The 21,516-nt window shown below is 36.0% G+C and overlaps 1 protein-coding gene across 3 annotated transcripts; it reads right to left on the reverse strand.

Moving 5' to 3' along the window:
- On the reverse strand, nucleotides 1–15,957 carry LOC109007425 (double-stranded RNA-binding protein 1). 3 transcript variants are annotated; one of them, XM_018987093.2, is made up of 7 exons: nucleotides 15,607–15,957; nucleotides 14,454–14,648; nucleotides 13,436–13,777; nucleotides 9,359–9,496; nucleotides 8,573–8,808; nucleotides 8,170–8,389; nucleotides 1–501 (listed from the first exon to the last, which is right to left on the reverse strand). In XM_018987093.2, exons 3-7 carry the CDS (start codon nucleotides 13,722–13,724, stop codon nucleotides 155–157), a joined length of 1,230 nt encoding a protein of 409 aa, XP_018842638.1. In that variant the 5' UTR covers nucleotides 13,725–13,777; nucleotides 14,454–14,648; nucleotides 15,607–15,957; the 3' UTR covers nucleotides 1–154. The 3 variants fall into 3 exon arrangements, with proteins under 3 accessions (XP_018842638.1, XP_018842639.1, XP_035544361.1); XM_018987094.2 differs by having other exon boundaries at nucleotides 14,376–14,648; XM_035688468.1 differs by having other exon boundaries at nucleotides 13,436–14,778; nucleotides 15,607–15,901.
- Between the last annotated feature and the right edge of the window lie 5,559 nt (nucleotides 15,958–21,516).

A 21,516-nucleotide genomic window follows, 5' to 3' on the forward strand; every position in this document is an offset into this window, starting at 1 on the left:
TTATCATCAAATCCATCCTGTGACTGAAAATATAGCTTTCTTGTATAGATCCAGCATTCACATATTTATATATGTGCAATACACAATTGGACAGGTTCATTAATAGTATCCATGTGACAGACTTCTATAAAGGATAGTCAACCAACCAACTTAGCTACTCGGGGGAGAAAGCAACCCATTTATCATCACTCATGGGCAACACGGTGCAGCCTTTAGGAGTTGTCATGTTTGGCATCCGTGGGAAAACATATATCGTTTTACAGGATGAGGACCTCATTCCCACTGGTATCACGAGACTTTCCATATCAAAATCAGTTGAGCAGTTTGAAGATGAAGAAGAATGTGAAGGTAGGCCAGTTTTAGGCATGAATGGGGCAGAAAAGGATGTATCCGGTGCACAGCTATGTAATGAGTCTGATGACAATGAAGCTCTGTCACTCGATGTAACGGTATCGGGTCCAGAAGATACAATGGACGGATAACAGTCGACTTCAGCACTAACTGTTATCAATCAGATGAGAAGGCTTTAGAGACACAAATAACAAACATCATTGATGTTAGTACCAATATGGATGCCAATTTACCAACAGATGAGTAACATGCAAATCTAATGAATCTCGCATGTAAACAATCATGTGCTTGACAAAACCATACTAGCATTAATTAGTGGCAGCGTTTCAAGAGGTAGAATTATTTAATTTTTGTAAATTTTTATTTATTTTATATAAATTAGGTTATAGACATTAATTTTAATTTAAAGACCCCAATTTATGTTCATTTGGATATGGTAGTTTTGCTCATGGGGTTTGCCACAGCAGGCAATTACATTCATCTCAAATGCAATTCCTGAAAATAGCATGAGCCCATCAACTGGATAGAAGGAAAATTTATTAAAATGTAAACCAAATCTGATACAAAGAATGATTTTTTGACAAGGAATTTCAAAAAAGTGCAAACTCGACTTGTCTTTTGCCCGTTCAATACCAGATCTGTGTAATGCGCCCACATCATATGAGCCAGGTAAATAATCTGCTTTTCACTGCTAGGACGTGGCCTCTAGATATTGTTTGCACTCAAGGGTCTGAACCTAAGACCTGGGGGGAGCATACCCCAAACAAAAGCAAGATTCATAATCTCGGGGGGTTTGGGAAATATTTACCTCTATGTTCCTTGGCTTGTCCCTCATTAATAGTGCATAGATTGATACTCCAAGAGGCTTTGGGTCCAACAAACATTTGGTTGTAGGCTAGAAGATGAAAACTCACTTGTTTTCCACCATTGCTGAGCAGGCGAAAATTTCAAAGGGCTGGCATGGTATCTTACAAAATATTATGAACCGTATTCCAAAGGAAAGGCAGGGGTGCATGATTGTACGTAATCCCCATTTTAAATTGTTTTTCCTTCTCCTTTTTCTCTGATGTGGTTAAGTTGACATCAAATCATCATTGATTGATTAATTTCACGTAGGATGTTTGTTTATGAAAATTATAAAACAGAAAGCAGTGCCTACTTCAAGATCTAAATTACTATAACCAGCAGCTTTAAAAGAGATTCAAAACCAGAACACAGGCATTAAAAATAATTTGGAAGAGAGGAAGTCTAAACATTCATGATAAATATAGATTCTTATAATTTATCAAGGTAGTCCAGTTGGACCCAATGTTGACAGTGATAGAAGATTCCTTGGGATGAGATTGCTGGTTTGTGCAGTTGGTAGGAGGGCCCATGATGTATTGGTGGGGATTTTAACATTACTCGGTTTCCGAGTGAAATGTTGGGGGATTCTCGTATCGGTCCAGCCATGGTTGATTTTTTCTGATTTAATCTTTGATATGGGCTTGGTTGATTTACCATTGGCAGGGGGAGATTTCACTTGGTTGAACAGGAGGGCATGGTCTAGGCCTTGGAGGTGAAGATCATTACAAAGTTTCAAATGCCTTTGTGTACAAGATCATCTCGAAGGTGCTTGCCAACAGTTTGAGTGTGGTTATGGAGAAGATCATTACAAAGTTTCAAATGCCTTTGTCCAGGGAAGACAAATACTTACCAACATTCTCATTGCTAATGAATACTTGAAGAGTAGAATTAGAGGCGGTGTTCCAGGCCTCCTTTGCAAATTGGATATGGAGAAGGCTTTTGACCATATCAATTGGAATGTTTTGGTATATATCCTTGGTAGGTATGCTTTTGGGGAGAAATAGTGTAAGTGGATGAAGCATTGCATATCTTCAGCTAGATTTTCAGTCTTGGTTAATGGCACTCCAGCTGTTTTTTTTAACGGCTCCCGGGGACTCAGACAAGGGGATCATTTGTCCCCCTTTCTCTTTGTTTTAGTCATAGATGTGCTGAGTAGAATGCTGAAGGTGGTGGTGGATAGGGGTTTTGTCTCGGGCTTCTCGGTGGGCAGTTCCTCACATGGCAGCATTAATATTTCTCATTTACTCTTTGCGGATGACACTTTGATCCTTTGTGAGCCAAATTCTGATTAGATCCGCCCATTATGGGCACTTTTGCTATGTTTTGAAGCTGTGTCTGGTTTAAAAGTCTATTTGTCTAAATCTGAAATGGTTCCCGTGGGTTTGGTCAATAATTTAGGGGATTTGGCTGATATATTGGGCTGTAAGGTTTCTACTTTGCCTATGAAGTATTTGGGGCCTTCCCTTAGGGGCAGCTTTTAAATCAAAGGCAATTTGGAACGGGGTTCTAGAGAAGATTGAATGTAGATTGGCAGGCTGGAAAATGATCTATTTGTCCAAAGCTGGTAGAATCACCTTAATCAAGAGCACCTTATCTAATATCCCAACCTATTTTCTATCTCTATTTCTTTGCCTGTATAGTGGCTAATAGAACGGAAAGGATATTCCGCTCTTCTTGTAGGGTGGATTGGAGGATGAGTAGAAATTCCACTTGCTTAAGTGGGATAAGATTTGATCTCCTTTATATTTGGGAGGTTTGGGATTAGAAAGCTGAGAACTTTCAACAGAGCACTCTTAGGAAAATGGTTGTGGTGGTATCATGAAGAAGGGGATGCTCTTTGGAAGATTGTTATTAATGCTAGGGGTGACAATATGTGATACAATCCATTAACCCAATACGAATACAACACGATAAAAGCGAGTTAGGATTTAACCTTAACGAGTTTGGGTCAAAACAGATTGACCCGTTAAGACACGATTGCTTAACGGGTCACTCTCGGGTCAACCCGTTATAATCCGTTATGACCCGTTAAGAAAATTAAATTTACCTTTATACCCTTAGACCTAAAGAGCAAGGAAGACGCTCTACTTCTTTCTTCAAGTTCTAAATTTGTTAAGATCTGTGTTTTTAATTTTTTATTATATTTGAAATTATAACATTAATATATTTACATTGTATATTTTGTTTATTATATTTGGGATGTAATTTTAATAATGAATATTATTAGAAATTGTGTGGATCATATTTGTTTGGATTGTAATTTTAAATTTGTAGTTAGTTTTTTATTTATTATAGATGTTATTTATATTTAAATATTTATATAAAATCAATCAAGTCAAACGGATTGTGTCGTGTCTATTCAACCCATTAATGTAAACGGGTTGAAACGGAACGGGTCGTGTCGTGTCAACCTGTTATCTTATTGTGTCATGTTCGGATTAGAAATTTTGATACGAAATCCTTAAAGGGTTGTGTTCGTGTTGACCCATTAAGTATAATGTACATACGTTGACACGACACGAACACGACCCATTAACACGATTTGACATCTCTAATTGATGCCAAATATGGGAGAATTCGGAGTGGTTGGTGCTCAAACGAAGTTAGAGGGACCTACAGAGTGGGAGTGTGTGGAAATTCATTCATAATAGATGGGCGGAGTTCTTCAGAAATTTCAGATTTGAAGTGGGTAGGGATAACCAGTCAGTTTTTGGCATGATTTATGGTGTGGAGACGTGGCCTTGAAGATTGCATTTCCATCCCTCTTTAGAATTGCTTTGGATAAAGCCGCTTTCATGGCTGATTACATGGACAACACTGCTGGTTTTATTTAGTGGTCGGTAAGATTTATTAGAGGTCTTCATGGAAACACACAAGTTGCAGTAATATGAAAAATGGTCCCTATATGTATGTGTTGGTGTATTTGGCAGGAGCGAAATGATAGAAGCTTTGAAAACCAAGAGAGAACAATGGAGGAGCTTAAACGTTTTTTCTTTAAAACTTTGTTTTCTTGGGTGGGGGCTATTGTTTGTAATGGACTCAATGTTCATGACTTTCTTCTTTCTGTTGTACATTATAGATAGTTATTTCACATGTATACTTCCTGTATACCTGGGCTTTGCCTATTACTATGAATAAAACTTCTTGATTACTTATAAAAAAAAAAAAGATTTATTAGAGATGCCCACGATTTGGGAAGTGGGGACATCACTTATTTTTACAGTTTACTCTATGCTTTAAATTTAAATTTTGGAGGGGACCTTCAATAAAGTGTTATTGGGGAAATAGCTATGGAAGTATCACTTGGAGAGGGAGTCATTGTGGAAGGAAGTTGTTGACTCTAGACACGGAGGTGCTTGGAGTGGTTGGTGTACCAATGTAGTGAATGGTGTGGGTTTGTGGAGATATATTAGGGGGGCTAGCAGTGTTTTGAAAACAATATCCGTTTTGTGGTTGGAAAGGGCACTAGAATCAGGTTTTGGCAGGATGTTTGGTGTGGAGAGCGCTCTTTGGAGAGGGTCTTCCAAGCTCTCTATAGTATTGCAACTAATAGGGAGGCTTCAGTGGCGGATTTGCTTGTGTTTGCCCATGGTTCTCAACAGTGGAATATCCTATTCACTCAGGAAAATCATGACTGAGAATTGTCTACCGTTTCAGAATTTTTCAACTTGATATACTCCTCCGGAAGTATAACGGCACAGGGTGATAGGATACAATGGAGGTCCAGTGGGATATAATGGAGGTCCAGTGGCATCAAGAAGTTCACAATTAAGGCATATTATAAAATACTGGCTTCACAAGGTAATGTTTCTTTCTCGTGGAAAAGCATATGGAGGTCTCACGTACCTTCCAAAGTTGCTTTCTTTGTGTGGACTATGGCTCTTGGGAGTATTCTAACCACGGACAACTTAAGGAAGAGGGGTCTCATTGTGATGGATTGGTGTTATCTGTGCAAAAAAATGGAGAATCAGTAGACCATCTATTATTGCATTGTGAGGTGAAAAGAGAGTTTTGGAATGGGATATTTAGTAGAGTGGATGTTGCTTGGGTTATGCCGTCAAAGGTGGCTGACCCGCTTGCTTGCTGGAAGGGTATCCAAGGTTGTCCCCAGGTGGCAGTAGCATGGAAGATGATCCTATTGTGCATTATGTGGTGTACTTGGATGAAAAGCAATGCGCGGTGCTTCAAAGATAGGGTAACAACAATGGCGGAGCTTCAGAATTTTTTTTACACACTTTACTCCTGTGGTTTTCAGCCATTGTCCTTAATGGAAACAATGTGCATGATTTATTATCTTTAATTTAGCGCTTTTAGAATGTATTTAGGCTTTTTCTTCTGTATACTCCATGTGTACATGAGCTATGCCTATTTTCATTCATATCAATGAAACTTACTTATTACTTATTAAAAAGAAAAAAAATTGGAGGGGAGGTTAGATTAATCTGGAATCAGCATGGTAATAAGAAATTCTTGGTTAGATCTTTCTACAAGGTCTTGGTGTCACATCCTTCAACTGATTGTTTCCCTTGGAAATATATTTGGAGATGCAAAGTGCCTCTCAAGGTGGCGTTCTTTGGGTGGTTGGCTTCTCACAGGAAAATCCTTACTACTGATAAGCTGAGAAAGAGTGGTATCGTTGCAATAGATTGGTACTTTATGTGCAAAAAGTGTGGAGAATCAGCGGATCACCTTCTTCTTCAATGTGATGTGTCGAACGCTTTGTGGGATGAGGTTTTTACTAAGCTTGGCATTGCTTGGGTGATGCCCAATAGTGTGGTGAATCTTTTGGCCTGTTGGAGAGGGATTCAAGGAAATTGTCAAATGGCGGCTTGTTTGGAAGATGGTTCCAATTTATCTTAAGTGGTGTATTTGGAATGAGAGAAATGGTCGCTGTTTCGATAATAGGGGACGCTAGGTGGATGGGATTAGAGCTTTCTTTTTTCATACTTTGTTGCTTTGGGCTTTGGTTATTGTAATGGATGGGATTAGCCCTAATGACTTTTGTGCTGTTTTTCAGCTATAGCATGTAATTAGGTGTTTTTTCTCTTATATACTTCCTGTGTACTTGGACTATGCCTAATTACATGGTTTCAATAAATTTCTTACTTGTAAAAAAAATGAACATAATAGTGGGAACAAATTTGAAATATCCCTCCATCCTAACCCATAAACTTGTTAGTTTGAACACAATTTGGACCATGAATTGTACATTGCAATAAATATTAAATTAGACTGTTAAGAAATTTTGTAGTTTAGCATGGACATTGTAGTAGCACAATTAACACTTTCTTTGAAGACATGATTAAACCGACCGCCTCAATGGTTTCAAAATTCAAGAGTGGAAAAGAAACTATGTGATGCATGGAGATTCGACTCTGGTGATGCATAATTGTTAGATTATATGTTGACAGCGCTGGACTAACTTGAGAAGGTAGATCAACACAAATATGGGAAAAAAGGGTGAAGATTCCTCAAATTGGGTATTATTGCACATGTTATTATTTTAGCCATAACTTTGGTGACAAGTATTGCATAAGACCCAATTTCGGAAAACTCTTTTCGACAAGCACACCATGGTCACCACACTACACCTAGTATTTCACATTTTGACCCCAAAATCAACTAATTCCCTTTCAAATTATCAATTTACGTTGTTTTTTTTCCCTTGTAAAGAAACATTTCATTTGACTTTTAGAGGAGATTTTGATTTTGATTTTAGCCAATTTTTGGCAAAATACGGCCTGGAGATGCATTTGAAAAGAGCCTATGGCCAATTTGAAAAGAACTTCCGAATTGGGGTCTTATAAGTGATTTTTGTCCTTGTAGACAAAGTTATGGCCAATATACTTATACATGCGCAATAATTCCCCAATATGAGGAATCTTCACTATATCTTGCCATATTTGCAATGATCTGCCCACATAAGGTAGTCAATGTAGAATTTGTGCATAAAACCCCAACTTGGAAATCTTTTTTCGGCATGCACGTCGTGTTTACCGTGCTAAGCCTGGTGGTCCACGCTTCGACCCCAAAATTACTTGTTTTCCCCTTCAAATCATCGATTTACGTTGCTTTCTGCCCTTTAAGGAAACATTTCTTTTTGGCTTTTAACAATGATTTTGATTCCAGTTTCAGAATTCTTGTTTTGTTATGCATTTAATTTTTACCAATAATTAGAATTTTTCCTCTTCTGCAAAAATTTTCAAAATTTTGGGTTTCTATACCAATTTGAGCCTGGCTTATGGGCTTTAGAACTTGCTTTAGAACTTGAATTTTGAATTTGATGAACAGAACCTCTTTCAGAGTTTCCAATCTGTTTCTACGTCTGTTTTCAACCTCAATCTTACAGTTTCTATTGATTAAAATACTAGCCACCAAAATAATTCTAGTTCTGTCCGGCATCACTATACTTCAAAATCCTGAGAAGTTTTAGATGACGGGATCAGTATATATTTGGAAAAGATGAAGACAACTGTTACTGGAATTTCTGAGTGTAAAAAGAACAACGGTGCATGTGTTAGTCTATTATGTGCATCAGAAAACACCAAGGCAACATATTTCTGTTTTTATCATAAAAATAAATATATATAAATAGAAAAAAGATCCCCTATTCAAGGAAAGGCTTTATTTTGAACTTCAGCTAATAAAACCTGAAATTATCAGCATCTGCATTAATTATATCTAACTTGTTTGTTTGGTTGTGCAAAAAGCACAAAAATCTAATTCTCAGACCATCCATAAGAATATAATTCTCACTCGATTTCATAAGACTAGGTATTGGAATTTAGCATTATGAATATTACTTGAAAAATCTATATGCAATCTAATACTTCCTAAAACTAGAAACCACTTGCCAGGCTTGGCTGGTATGATATATATATATATATATATATATATCTATATAAGCAATAAAAGGAAAAATGTTAACATCAATCTTTGTAGATAATAGCGTTGGAAGAAAAATACACTTACATTCTTTCATAGTAGTGAAAGCAACCTTTGCCGCACTCATCTCTGCCTGCTTTTTGTTCCTTGTTTCTTGTCCTTTAAAAACCTTTCCATCTATCTCCACTGTCGAAACAAAAATTGGTGCATGAGGTTCACCGGATTTGATTGTATCATAAACAGGTAAACCCAACCCTTCTTTCTGAACAAACTCTTGTAGAAGGTTCTTGTAGAGTCCAGAATCATCCTGAAATATTGACAGAAAATTTTAAAACAAAAAAAGGAAAAAGTAATATAACCCCACCCCCCAAGAGAGAGATTGCAGATGCAGTGCAATACTGATTTAATAAACATAAAAAAAGAAGTGAACTAACAAAAACACAATACAAAAAGAAGTAATATAAAAGGGCAGACGAAGTAGAAGACTAGCCTTTCTAACTCCATCTGGCAACAAAGATGTTAAGGCAAATTTTGCAGCTGCATGTTCAGCATCCTTAATACTGGAAAAGAACTCTGGACTTTCATAGGTCTGTCCATCAATTGTGACCTTACACTTGAAGCGTCTAGCATGAGGAGGGCCCTCACATTCACAAGAGTAGACAGGTAGAATTAGATTTCTCTTTTGAGCATAGTTTTGTAGCTGGTTCTTGTACAAATGTTGCATATCTATGACCCAAGAAAGAAATTGAAAGCTGTAAGTTTATACAATAAATCATCATGAAACAAAGAATAGTATGTTTAAAATATAAGCTCAGTCCTTAAGTGAGACAAACCTATTTAAGAAATATCAGTAACCAGAACCCAAGATACAGTAGCAGATGATTTTTTTTTTATAAAGTTGGGTAAGAGTAGCAGATGATTTTTTTATTAGAAAATCAAAATAATATTTTGCCAAATGAACAGAGGGCACCAGCCAAGTAATTTCTTATAAGTTGAATATTATTTTGGGATTTGAAAAAGTTGAATTGTTTATTATTTTTTGTATGGGAATTTGGGAAAGTTGTAATGATGAGATGAGATGAGATAAGATGGGTTGAGAGTGTTTCTGTATCCAAATGGGGCCTAAATGAGCATCAAGGAGTATACAAGGAACAAGATTATGCAATAGAAGATCTACTGACTCCTTATAAACTTTGCATATGATACACAAGGAATTTTATTTCTGCAACTAAGGTACCTTAGGCTCAGATTTCTGAACCACTAAAATTTTTCTTACCTCTAGATCTATTATCATCATTGACATGTAAGGCAGTGCCATTGACTTGAGGAGTTTGGCATATTTCTTCTATCTTTGGTTGCAATGTGAGCTCGGTAGTGAGTACAACATCCAAATCAGTACTTTCATTTAAAGAACCTGCAGGAATATTTTTTTTATTTTTTTTGAGAACCCCATATTAATGTATGTAAATTGCTCATGCATATAGATTGCAAAATTTGGAACTTCGAGATAAATATATCATAACAAACTAATTCCTATGAAGAAAAAAAAAAAAAAAAAAATCCTAGATAATTGGCAACTAAACTAGCAAACCACATACCAGTAGAGTGCAAGAATGAAACGTTAGCCAAAAGAATGAATCAACTGAGAGTTAGACATAAATTAACCATATGAAAAGTAGCAAATATTATTGATATACACAATTTGTTAAAAAAAACTCTAGGACTTCGAAGACAACAAAAACGACTCATCCTTGGTGATAATATAAAGAACTTGAAAAATAAATTTGATACTCACATTGAGAAGATTTAGGCTGCGTTTGGATATTGAGGTGATCTTAAACAATCTGAGTTGATTTATGAATAATAGTGTTTTGTGGGTCCCATTGAGATGTGCTTGAATATAAATACGTTGATATTTGTGCTTAAATATATGAAGTAGGTTGAGATAAGTTTAGTTTTTTTATAGGAAATTGAAAAAGTAGTGGGGCCCATCAATGATTGATTTGAGATGGATTGAGGTAGGCTTGCCAACCAAACTCAACCTTAGAGTGTGTAAAGGGAGAAGTGCTGAAAATTATATTGACGTTTAAGAACCATAAATGTCATCCCTAAGCATTGGATTCTGAGTTTGGGCGAACTTCAACTAGGGCCCATGGGCCAGATTTGTCTTATTGGATTAAAATTCTAGGATTTAATTTTTATATTTTGTTATTGTTTGATGGAGTGGGTTTTGGGCATTTATTTCACATGGTAGTAAGTGGTTTATGATAGTGGGCTTGCTGTCCAGCCAACTGGAAAGCTTGTGGTGCCAACTTGGTGCCCAAGTAGTTTAAAATCATTGACTTATATAAATTGAATATTTTCCCCACACAAAAGCCAAGTTTTGCGAATATTTCATAGGGCTGCTGACAGCCATAAGTTTCAAAGACTTCCCTTAATTAAATAAGGAAGGTATTAGGTGGTTTGATTACCGGGAGAGTTAGTCTACATACAGTCCTCAAATGGGGACTGGTCATGCAAGCCCATGTAATTATGTTTAAAAAAAATTTTAAAATTACAATAATATCATTTTTAAAATGATACTTTTTCCCCTTTTACCCACATTCATCAATGGGACTGCTAACGCAGTCCCCCACTCAGGACTGCAAATAGAATTTCTCTTACCGGAAATAGGACTTGGGACAGATAGGAAGTTTCACAATCTGTTGGGCAGCAGAACATTGAAATTTCTGAGCATATTAGGCAAGTTTTTCATTCATTAACACATAGTAATGCATAAGGAAAGTTTCTTTTTCTTTATAGCAGAAGTTGACTTGACAGCAAGCTCGCACAGCCAGGAAATTCCCCATTAAGAGGCTGCCAAGATATTTGGATTAATTAGGAAAGAGATTTGACTCTAGAAATCTTCTAGGCACAGAGCTGACAGCCAGCTTTAAAAGCCAGTCAGCCCCTAATGTCGCCCGTCTGAAACCTACTGCCAGTCCCAAAAGTTCCCTTCTGGTGCCAGCTTAGTGCCCAGACTTAATTGCCATTGATGCCAATGGGAAGAATACTAGAAGAGATATCTGCCCATATTTTGACCTTGCTGCACCATAGAACTAATTTAAGAGAGTTTCCTTTAATTTTAAGCAAGAAACCCCCCAAGATGCTGGGCTTCCAAGTCCAAGAAAAGCCCTGAATAAGTTGCTGCCGACTCTCTGGAATTTTGGGAAACCTAATTGTACAAGGAAGACAACACCCAAGGAAAGCCTAGAGGAAATCGGTCAAGACAGGAAATCCAGCACCATCGTCGCTGCTTTGATGGGATGAGACCCTAACCAGATTTTCAGAAACCAAAAAGGGGCTGCCAGCAAAACAAAAGCAGCAGCATGCACATGTGCCACTCCTCTCAATTAGATTTAACCTTAGATAAAAGCTGCTGCCATTTCCTAAAAACGAGAAACACACAAAGCATAAAACCTTCAGCAATAAAACACTAGTTTCTGCTTGTGCTACCAGCCTTCAAGAAATTCCTCGATATCCCTATTTCTGTTCTTAACCCATCTACACTCCCAAGGGAAGCCAAAAGAATTCAGCAGCCAGAAATCAGTGCAGCCACTCCCCTCTATTCACCCAAGTTTTCTGGTTTAAGTGCATAGGAGCCTGCTGCCACTAATCCTCCTCTGTACCGCCCCATTCAAGCGAAGCTCTTGAGTTTAATTGCTAAGAGATTGGAAGGATTCTCCTACAACACTACTGCAACCAAGGTGAGGAATAAACTAGATAAACGTTTCCTTCCTATTCTTTGTGTTATGTGTCGGATTAATGCACTAAATCTGCCTATAGTTCAGCTGTCCAGGTTGAGAATAGAAGAGTTCAATCTTCTGTGATTCACCCTATATTACAGCAACTCTAAAGTAAGTAATTCTCAGAAACTTATACACTCCTTGGGTGAATTACGAGCTATTTGATTACGCCTCTTAAGGAATACTGCTCACTATGTTTCGCAGTATCAAGGGACTGAATTTAGGGTGCTTGATTGCTGCCCTAAGTGTGCTGAAAGCCCTAGGTGAGTGTGCTCTCAATCTCATGAACTTTCTTGCATGGTTCATGTTATAATACTACTAAATTCCTATATGCAGTGAGTCGTGTAGTTACAAATCCATGTAGTCCAAGGAGTCTAAACTTGCTTCTATGAGACATAGCCCGAGTCAAAAGCATGCATTGGAGATCACTATACATGCTACTATACCACCAAAAGCAGGATACACGCAAAACACATGCTGTCAGGAGCATCACAGCAGCATGCCATTAAACCATGATTTCTCATGCTTGACGTGTCTAGATCTAAGGGGCACACCTAAATCACATGTATATCATGCACACTCAGCACGTACCATGTTTTTAAGTGTATATTCATAACTAAAAAAACAGATTTTCTGAAAGGTAAAAATTTAGCATATGGAGCATAAGACTGAACAAAAATTCCTCAAACCAAAATTTCCTGCGTATTTGACATGTTAATATTTGATTTAGCAGCTGTTGTATGATATACACAGCATGAAGAGACCAGAAAATAGAGGTTTTGAAACCCTATGGGATACTCAACATGTGACATGCATAATTCTTTGAAATCTCTAAAGTTTTAAAAGGGGTTGCTGTTAACAACCCCAAATGACTCTAGGAGTCAAATTTGAGCATATTAGCCTCTGCTTTTACCAAAAGTTCATGAATCTCTTATAATACATCAAAAAGAGTTTGCTGAAGTTGGCCAAACAGCATGTCTACCATACACAGCCTACAGTGAATACATGACACAAAGTTAGCTTTTACTCAACTCACTGTCACTAGGTAGACAGCAAGCAACACTATGGAGTATAGGTTCATATCTTAGTCAAAAAGTATGAGTTCTGAGTATGTAACTTAATAGGTGCTTGATTGACATGCTTAGTTGATTCTCAAGGCTGAGGAGATAAGGTAAGAGACATTATTATAACCTATGTGTGCTGTAATTAGTTTATTTTGCATAAAAAAAGTGTTGTTTACCTATTCTATGGAATGGATGCCATGTCATGAAAATCACTCACATATGTTATGATTATTAATTGTCATAAATGGATGCCATATCATGATAACCATATTTATGTACGTTAATACAACACCGTGTATGAATATGACACCATGAACATCATGAAGTAAAAAACCTGAGCCGAATCAAGCTTAAGTACCATTGAAAAAAAGTAAAACAAAAACAAAATTGAAAATCCAATCATATAATCAATTTCCTCATTTACTCAGCATCCAAAAAGACAAATTACAAATTTTATGGAACCTATAGAAACAAAAAAATAGCAATTTTTATAAAGAATTTTACCTGGTGCAGAGGGAAGTGAAGGCTGTGGGAAAGGACCGAAAGATGAGACAATGGAAGCCTGAGCCGGGGGAGGATTAGGGTTAGTGAGGTGGTGGAAGGCAACAGAAGCGGCATCGTTTTGAGCCTCTTTAGATGTTCTACAAGGGTTCTGCGTGTGAAAAGATCCACCATTGACGGTCACAGTGGCCTTGAAGTGAGGGTTGTGGTCGGGGCCATCCTTTGTGGTTGTGTACACCGGTACACTCCATGATTGTTTGTGGCAGAGCTCTTGCAGCCTTGACTTGTACATCTCTCTCCTATTTGTTTATCAGTTCATCCACACAGCCTTCAATTTTAACACACCTAACCACATAGATTAATTAAAAACATTAAAAAAAAAGACTAGGATTGTTCATCCAGATCCAAGTCCAGGAACTTGGGTATACCTGGACCCGAATCCAATTAACAGCCCCAGTTAACTCAGGTTATGACTCTGCCTCGGAATAATCCATCTTTTTGAAACCTAGAATCTGGGTACCCAGGTTGTACCCGAATTTTGTAAAAGCTTTTTTTTATAGGATTCACTTCTCTATTCTTCTCATATATATTTTCCTCTAATCATCGTGCAAGGGAAACATTCATACGTTAAACTTCATTATATCATCGTTCCTCTTCTCATAACTTTCTTTTCTTTCAAAACTAACAATCCCCATTTATACACCATCATGCCTATACTACCAACCACGTCAAACAATTAAAAAGACTAAAATCACAACAAACAATCAAACATGCTGCATCCTTTTTTTTCCCTTGTTTTTGGCTTACACGTCTCTTTCATTTTGGACAAGAGAAATCCTGAACTTAAATGTCATTCAATCCATGGATACAAAGCAGATGGAGGTCTCATGACATGAAAGATCAGTAAGTAGCTAATACGGTCGAGGCCCACAAGAGAACTCACCGTTTCTCTCCTCTCTTTGAAAGATGATATTAATTCATATAATGAGCAATTAAGATATTCACAAAGCATTTGATTCACCCTTTTGTAGCAAATTGTTTCTGGGGAAGTGCTCTCCAACCAATATCCTGCCTGCAAAATCCTCCTGACCAGTTAATTTCATCAATAGCCTGGTAAGCTTGATCCCGTGCCTCTTCAAGATCTCTTCCTTTTGCAGTGACTCCAAGAATGCATCCCCCAACCACAATGAAGTACCCTCCGTGTCTTGCGATATTCCTGCATGGAATATCATAACACATGAACTAACACGTTCTGCTTCTTCTAGGTTTCTGATCATGGTTCCCTTCTCATAGGCCCCAAGTCTTAATGAGGATGAGACTATTACTCTATTTTCACATGAACAGCTCTGAGATTTATAAAAAGAATAACACTCAGATGCATCCACAAAAATAGCAAGTCAGACACTCATCATCCACGACCATGGGAAAGGCCTTTCAAAGTGTTAATGTTAATCTGATAAAATTTCTTGGTAGGAGAGAAGGCAAAAAACATAGAGGGTAAACAAACAAATTTCAAACTAAGTTCTATGAAATTCTGAAATCTCAAACAAATCTCATTGAATGTTTGAGCAGGACACATATATATAGCATTTTGATCAATCTCAATTACTGTAGCATATTTGTCGCACGAATTCACTCTTCAAAAAGGAAAACTGAAGTGGGGAAGGGGTTCATGAAAATCACTGAAAACCTGCATATTTATCTACTGATTTGAAAGCATATTTATCTACTGATTTGTGAATTATTTTCAACATCTAACAGAGAGTGGGTTCCATTTGAATAGGTAATTCAATTTTTTATTTTTTAAGTAAATAGGTAATTCAAATGAAAATTGAAAGCATATTTTCATGAAAATGACTGAACACCCGCATATTTAAGCCTACTGGTGTCTCTTAAAACTTAAAAGAAGTGCTCAATGAGCATTCGGTATGTTCAAAGTTAGACTATCCGAGTTCCTTCAGACCAAACGTTACATGATTTCATTCAGGAAATACGCATAACCCAAAAAAGGAGAAACAAGAACAAAATATTTATCGATGCACACATCTACGTGGTTTCATTTATGTAGGTCCGATTCTAAAGTTAGTCTCATTTCATTCAACCAAAATAGTAAAGGAAGATCCCTATTCAAATATTCTGTGCCGACGAGAGATAAACTGGAGAGAGAAAGTTACCGAAACGTCCGGTGAGAGAGAAACGGTGGCGGAGGCTCGAGATTTCAGAGAGGCTAGGGTTTCGGTCCTTCGGAGAGGGAGAGACAGGTCAGGGTTCTCCGCAGCACAGGCGTCGGGGAACGGCGGCTTAGACTCGAGATCGCAGAGAGGGACCGGGTTTAGGCGCGAGAGAGAGAGAGGAGAGCGAGAGCCAATTTGGGCTTCCCGCCGGGGGGGGTGGGGGGGGGTGTTGTTCCTTCCTTACCTTTTAAGCAAAACAAATTTAAAAACAAATTTAAAAACATCCAAACAAATTTCAAGAGTACAAAATCGTGGTGGAGCATGATATCATTTTTCTAAATAAAATTGTTTAGGCAATTCAGCTGAGTATATTTTATTTTTAAGAAAAAATCTATTTTTCATATATTTTTTCATTATTTCATAATGTGTTATTAGATGATAGATTTATAAATAAAATATAATAAATAACTTTCAATCATCTAATGTTATATCATAAGATAATAAATAAATGATAAAAAAATAGATAATGAATAACATTATTCTATTTTTAAACTACTTTGAACAACTATACGCATATTTCATCCTCTTATATAGTAACATTACTATATATGATGCGAGGGTATGGTGTGGGACGGATTCCTACTTTATGTTACTAATAAATTTTCAAAACGTTCACAAACTCTACTTTATTTTTTTTCTAATGGGAGGATGATATTCCCTAAAATAAAAAAGATAATTCCAACGCAATGAATAAATAAAGATGGGAATTTTTTAGTGGACAAATTAGAAAAACTGAGGTGGAATTGACGTGAAATCCGGAGGGTGTCTTGACAATTTTGATAAATGAACTTGGAGAGAGAGCGAGCACCCAATCTGCCCCCACTTCTTTTCGTTTAAAAAAAAATACATTATATTTATTTGATTTAAAAATTATTTATAAGTATAAAAGTAATTAAAAAGATATTTTTAGATCTAAATTATAAATTTAAATTTTATAAATATGATAATAATTTAAAAAATATATAATTTTTAAATTTCTTAATATATATTTTATGAACAAGTCTAACAAATTGTAATATATATTTATATATACATAATTTGTAAAATATAAATATATATTTATGTTTATATATATATGTATATAATATATATATATATATATATATATATAAATGGGGGTGGGGGAGGGGCGGGGTTGGGCCCTCCCTGCCACCCGCCCCCGCACCTAACAAAGTTTAGATGTCAAATTATTGTTGGACCCCACCTGACAAACCCACGTGAACTTTGGCCGCAAGTGCAGCTTCTGTTATTTGCCTTTTTTTTTTTTTTTTTGCTTGCAGGTTTGGTGCCGTAAATGGGATAAAGGTGTCAGATGAATAATACTATTTAATGGTGGGACCTAATTATTTTACAACTTTCTATAAATATATCTAAACTAATTTTAACATCTAAATTCATTTTAAATGGTCTTACAAAACTCACTCAACAATCAAGATGCTTGGACACTATCTATTGGTATAGAGATAGCTATCACAAGTGAGGAAAGACAAAGGAGACGACTAAAAGAATATACGCAAGAGGTATACTTGAGGGAAGGCAAGGATTAATGGTAGAGAACAGAAAGTATTGTCTAACAAGATGGAACTGTATATGGACTAAATGTCATTGGTAATAATCATACTCGACTTCTACTTTCCTCCTAGTAGGACACATTACATGAGATTTGCATTGAGGAATGTGGCGCCCCCAGCCCCCGCTTGAGATTGGACGGTGACTGAAACATCGAGACATGCAACACAATGCTACATACCCCTCGTACATGACAGATAAGATGCAATGCACCTATGTATATTAGCAGTATGCAATAAATAATACAGCGAAAATTGTAAAGTTCGTATGAAACTAGGCAACATCTAAAGCAATTACCTTAGCATAGTACTTTAAGACTAAGCATAACTCAAACATTGCCTTTAACATAACATTCATATCAAAAGTACCAATGAAAGATATGTTCATTGTCTTCCAAAACATGGGTATCCAACAAAACATTTTTCCCTAAAACAAAGGGACCGATCACAAAAGGGTTTAATTCATTAGAAATCTAAAACATATTTCCTGTCATAGGAAAACGATCCGTCGTCTCTTTTTTTTTTCCTCACAACTAGTCGGGCTTCTTCCTTTTCCCAAAAATCGATCATTGTCCCAATTACTTAATCTCTTCAGCTCGTTAATGAGCTGCAGTGCCTTATAAATGAGTCGGTCGGTGTTTTGTATCCTATCCAACAAGGAGGGCCCAACAAGCTCTCATTGTTCTTCGATACCTCCTCGATGGTCGGGAGTACCATAGTTCTCTTGTGTTTCACCATGGGGCAATCTTTTAAACCTGTCACAACTTCTACCATTCTAGGTGGGGAATGGTAGTAGAAACTACCATAATAAGATCTTAAGAAATCTCAGGAAGTAAACATACAACATACAATGATTAATATAAGCATATACGTGACAAATCATGGAATGCATGCATGAGCATGTACTTGACACATGATGTGACCAAAACTAAACTTATGCACTTGATTTTTTTTAAAAGACATGTAATAGAATCTTTAGACTTTTCAGAAAATATTTTTTATATCATTTTCGTTTTAATCATTTCATATCTTATCTTATCATGTGATTCATATCGTATCGTATCGTATCGCATCATATCATATCATATCATATCATATCATATCATATCATATCACGTGATTCATATTATGTGATCCGTATTATGTGAGCTCATTGCCTTGTTCTTATAATACATGGTGGACACAAAGCGACTCCACTAAGCACTGCATGTTCCTGCTAGTTACCGCACCACCGACGTTCCGTACACCGTGGTGAATACATCTTATTCATAATCATTAGAACAAGACAGTACTTCGTCGAGTTATTTACCATAGTCATGACACCCACTAGCGTTAGGTACTACCTAGCTCCAGAATCATTTTTCAAAAAGGTACATTCGAGGCACGCCGACGGTTCTTTGTTGACCCAAAAGTTACCACTTCATTCTTAAGCACTCCACAATGGACAAAAGAGTTTCACTAAGACATTTTCCCATCCTAACATTTGGGGTGATGATAAAACATTTTCCATTGCTTTTTTTTTAAAAGACCATTTATCCAAATGCATGTGACATGAAACTTAAAACATACTCCTTACACTTGACATGTGACACATGAAATGTCGTGCATGAAATAATCATGTAATACCCGAGTCCTACTACATAAGTCCTTACGTCATTTTATTAATTTTTTAAGTTAAATATTTTGAGATAAATATTTTTTTTATAAGTATATTTTGAGATAAAGATTTTTATTACTTTTAATTTTTAATTATTTTATTTTAAGATGAGTATGTTTTATTTTTAAAATATGATTTATTAAAATAAATCAAGGGTATTATTTTTTAGACTTTGAAATATTTTCTCTTAAGTCATTTAATTTTATTTATTTAGGAAATGACTCAATTAATCTCTACCATTTGATTGGTAGGTGAAAAGTAACCTTGAGGTTGATGGATATCCACCATCCATCTTCCAAGCTTATGTGATAAGTTTTGATTAAAGCAATTAAACCCTTATCCCTTTCACCGTAGGATTCTAAGACAAGCCATTTAGCTCTTGCACCCATAGGCTTCTAAAGCAAGCCATTGAGCTCCTTGCACCCATAAGCTTCCTAAGGAAGCTATTGACTTCTTGTTCCTTTCCTTGCACCCATCGTCTAAGGCAAGTCAAAAAGAGAGGAGAAAAAAATAAAAACTATCATAAGGTATTTTGTTTCTACCCGTTGACCATCACCCAAGAAAAACAAAGAACAAGTTTTCATCCTCTTCCCCATGCTAAAGCCGATCCCCTCTTCTTCGCCTCTCTTCTCATCTTCAAGAAACCAAACTCCTCTCATCATCTTCAAACTTATGACTTCATAGCAAGGTAAGAGTACCCTTAATCCTTTTCCTTTGTATATTTTGAATTTAGCCGTGGTCAATCAAGTGAGTTTTCTTTTGATATTTTTTATGTTTCAGTTTTGGGGTTTTTGATTTTTCTTTGTCGGCCGATTGTTGTATGGTAGTTTCTAGACTGATTTCTCATTTGTTCCTCTAATATCTATTCTAGTTGAGTGGTAACCGAGTAGTAAAATGATAGCCTATATGTGTTATGCTTGTTTTATGTTCCAGCTGTGTGTTTTGCAAGGCAGATTTTGTAGTCATTTCTTGTATTTTCTTGAGTCTAAGCTATGTTTTAATTATGCTGTTATGTGTTAAATTAATGGAGTTGAAGTTTATAATTTTAGATATACTTTCCTCAAGTTTATGGCCTAAGTAAGCCACTAAGAATTTCTAGATTAAACTAGTAAGCTTATTTTAGGAATTTTTAAGTTGCCAAGAGTTGTATCTTTTTAATTATGCTATGTTTTCATAAAATATATGAGGCTTTTATGAGGTTTTCTACAACTTTAGTATTGTTTAATTATGGAGTTGAGATTTTGGTTAAGAGAGGGATGTTTAAGACCATGAATGTACTAAGACTTGCTAGCTGCCCATATACTGCAAAATCTCTTAAATATGTTTTGTTTTAAAGCCTAAATCAGCCCATTTCATCCCTTGCTCAACTTCACCCTTTAATTTAACCAAAGATAAATTTTAATATGAAAAAACATTGAAGAACAACTGACAAAAATCAACCCTCTTGTGGGCATTAGCCTTTTTGTTGGACTTACCTTCCATATGATGTTACAAAGCTATCAAATGCCTTATTTGAATGAAAGTTTCAGACTTGTAGCACTTCTTTATTCCCTTCCATTCTTAAATAAATTCTTACCATCTATATATTCCTAACTTATGATTTCTACCTATCCTTCATATAGAAAACGATGGCCCTTAAAGGGGATAATAAGCAAGTTATGTACTTTTATGAATTCTTTAAATGTCGGAATGAGAATATTAATATTTTGGCTTAGTGCCATGTATGGTGGGTAGTTAAATGGGTTAAGGAAAAACACTTTAATTCCAATTTAGAATTTAAGTGAGCATGTAGAGGTATTGGATGGTAAAGCTTAAAGTGAAATGAATATTGATGTGTTTATTCCATTTCATTGAATATGAGTTTATTTTCAAGATTCAAGGAAACCACTAATAAAGCTCATAGGTAAATAGTTATGACCATACTTCTTACACTAAGTTCTCTTTATGAAAGAATGTATCTGTCTCTCTCATTTCAAATGTTCTTCTAAAGAAAGAGTAAATGTATATAGTATGTACACGCCCTTTCTTGATAGCCCCTATTAAGCACCCTATTAATTATAATTGTGTGTATGTGTGTAAGGTAATGCATGTACGTAGGTTCTAAGTCATGAGATTTCCATACACGCTCTCTTAATAAACTTATTGATTATTCCTATATGTAGTATAACATGAAAATGTATCTTATTTATAAAAATGCATGTGCATCGAAGTAAGAAAGATGATGCAAATGTTTTGATTGCAAAGGAAAGGAAATGAATGTCTCATGCCTTCTGCTTCAAGTGATGCTTTAAATGAGTTTCAAAATGCTCCTATGAACTTGTGCTTTTAAATGATGCGAAGAAAGTGTTTTAAAATGTCCCTATGAACTGATGCTTTAAAGGATGCGAATAAAATGTTTTAAAATGTCCCTATGAACTGATATTTTAAATGACGCGAATGAACGTTTTAAGATGTCCCAAAGAACTGATGTTAAATTGTTCCTATGAGTTGACACTTTATGGATGCCATGAAAATGATGTTTAAGTTCATGCTTTTAAAATGATGTTTTCTTCATGAATGCATTGTTAAATAAAAAGATGATGTTTAAGTTCATACTTTTAAATGACGTTTTCCATGAATGAACTG

This window comes from Juglans regia, chromosome 3 (assembly GCF_001411555.2).
Source record: "Juglans regia cultivar Chandler chromosome 3, Walnut 2.0, whole genome shotgun sequence".
Taxonomy (NCBI): domain Eukaryota; kingdom Viridiplantae; phylum Streptophyta; class Magnoliopsida; order Fagales; family Juglandaceae; genus Juglans; species Juglans regia.

Coding starts and splice junctions, on each gene's coding strand:
- LOC109007425 (XM_018987093.2), bottom strand. CDS start 13,724: ATGTACAAGTCAAGGCTGCAAGAGCTCTGCCACAAACAATCATGGAGT. Junction 9,497..13,435: donor TTCACTTCCCTCTGCACCAG/GTAAAATTCTTT, acceptor ATATTCCTGCAG/GTTCTTTAAATGAAAGTACT. Junction 8,390..8,572: donor TGCCAGATGGAGTTAGAAAG/GCTAGTCTTCTA, acceptor TCAATATTTCAG/GATGATTCTGGACTCTACAA.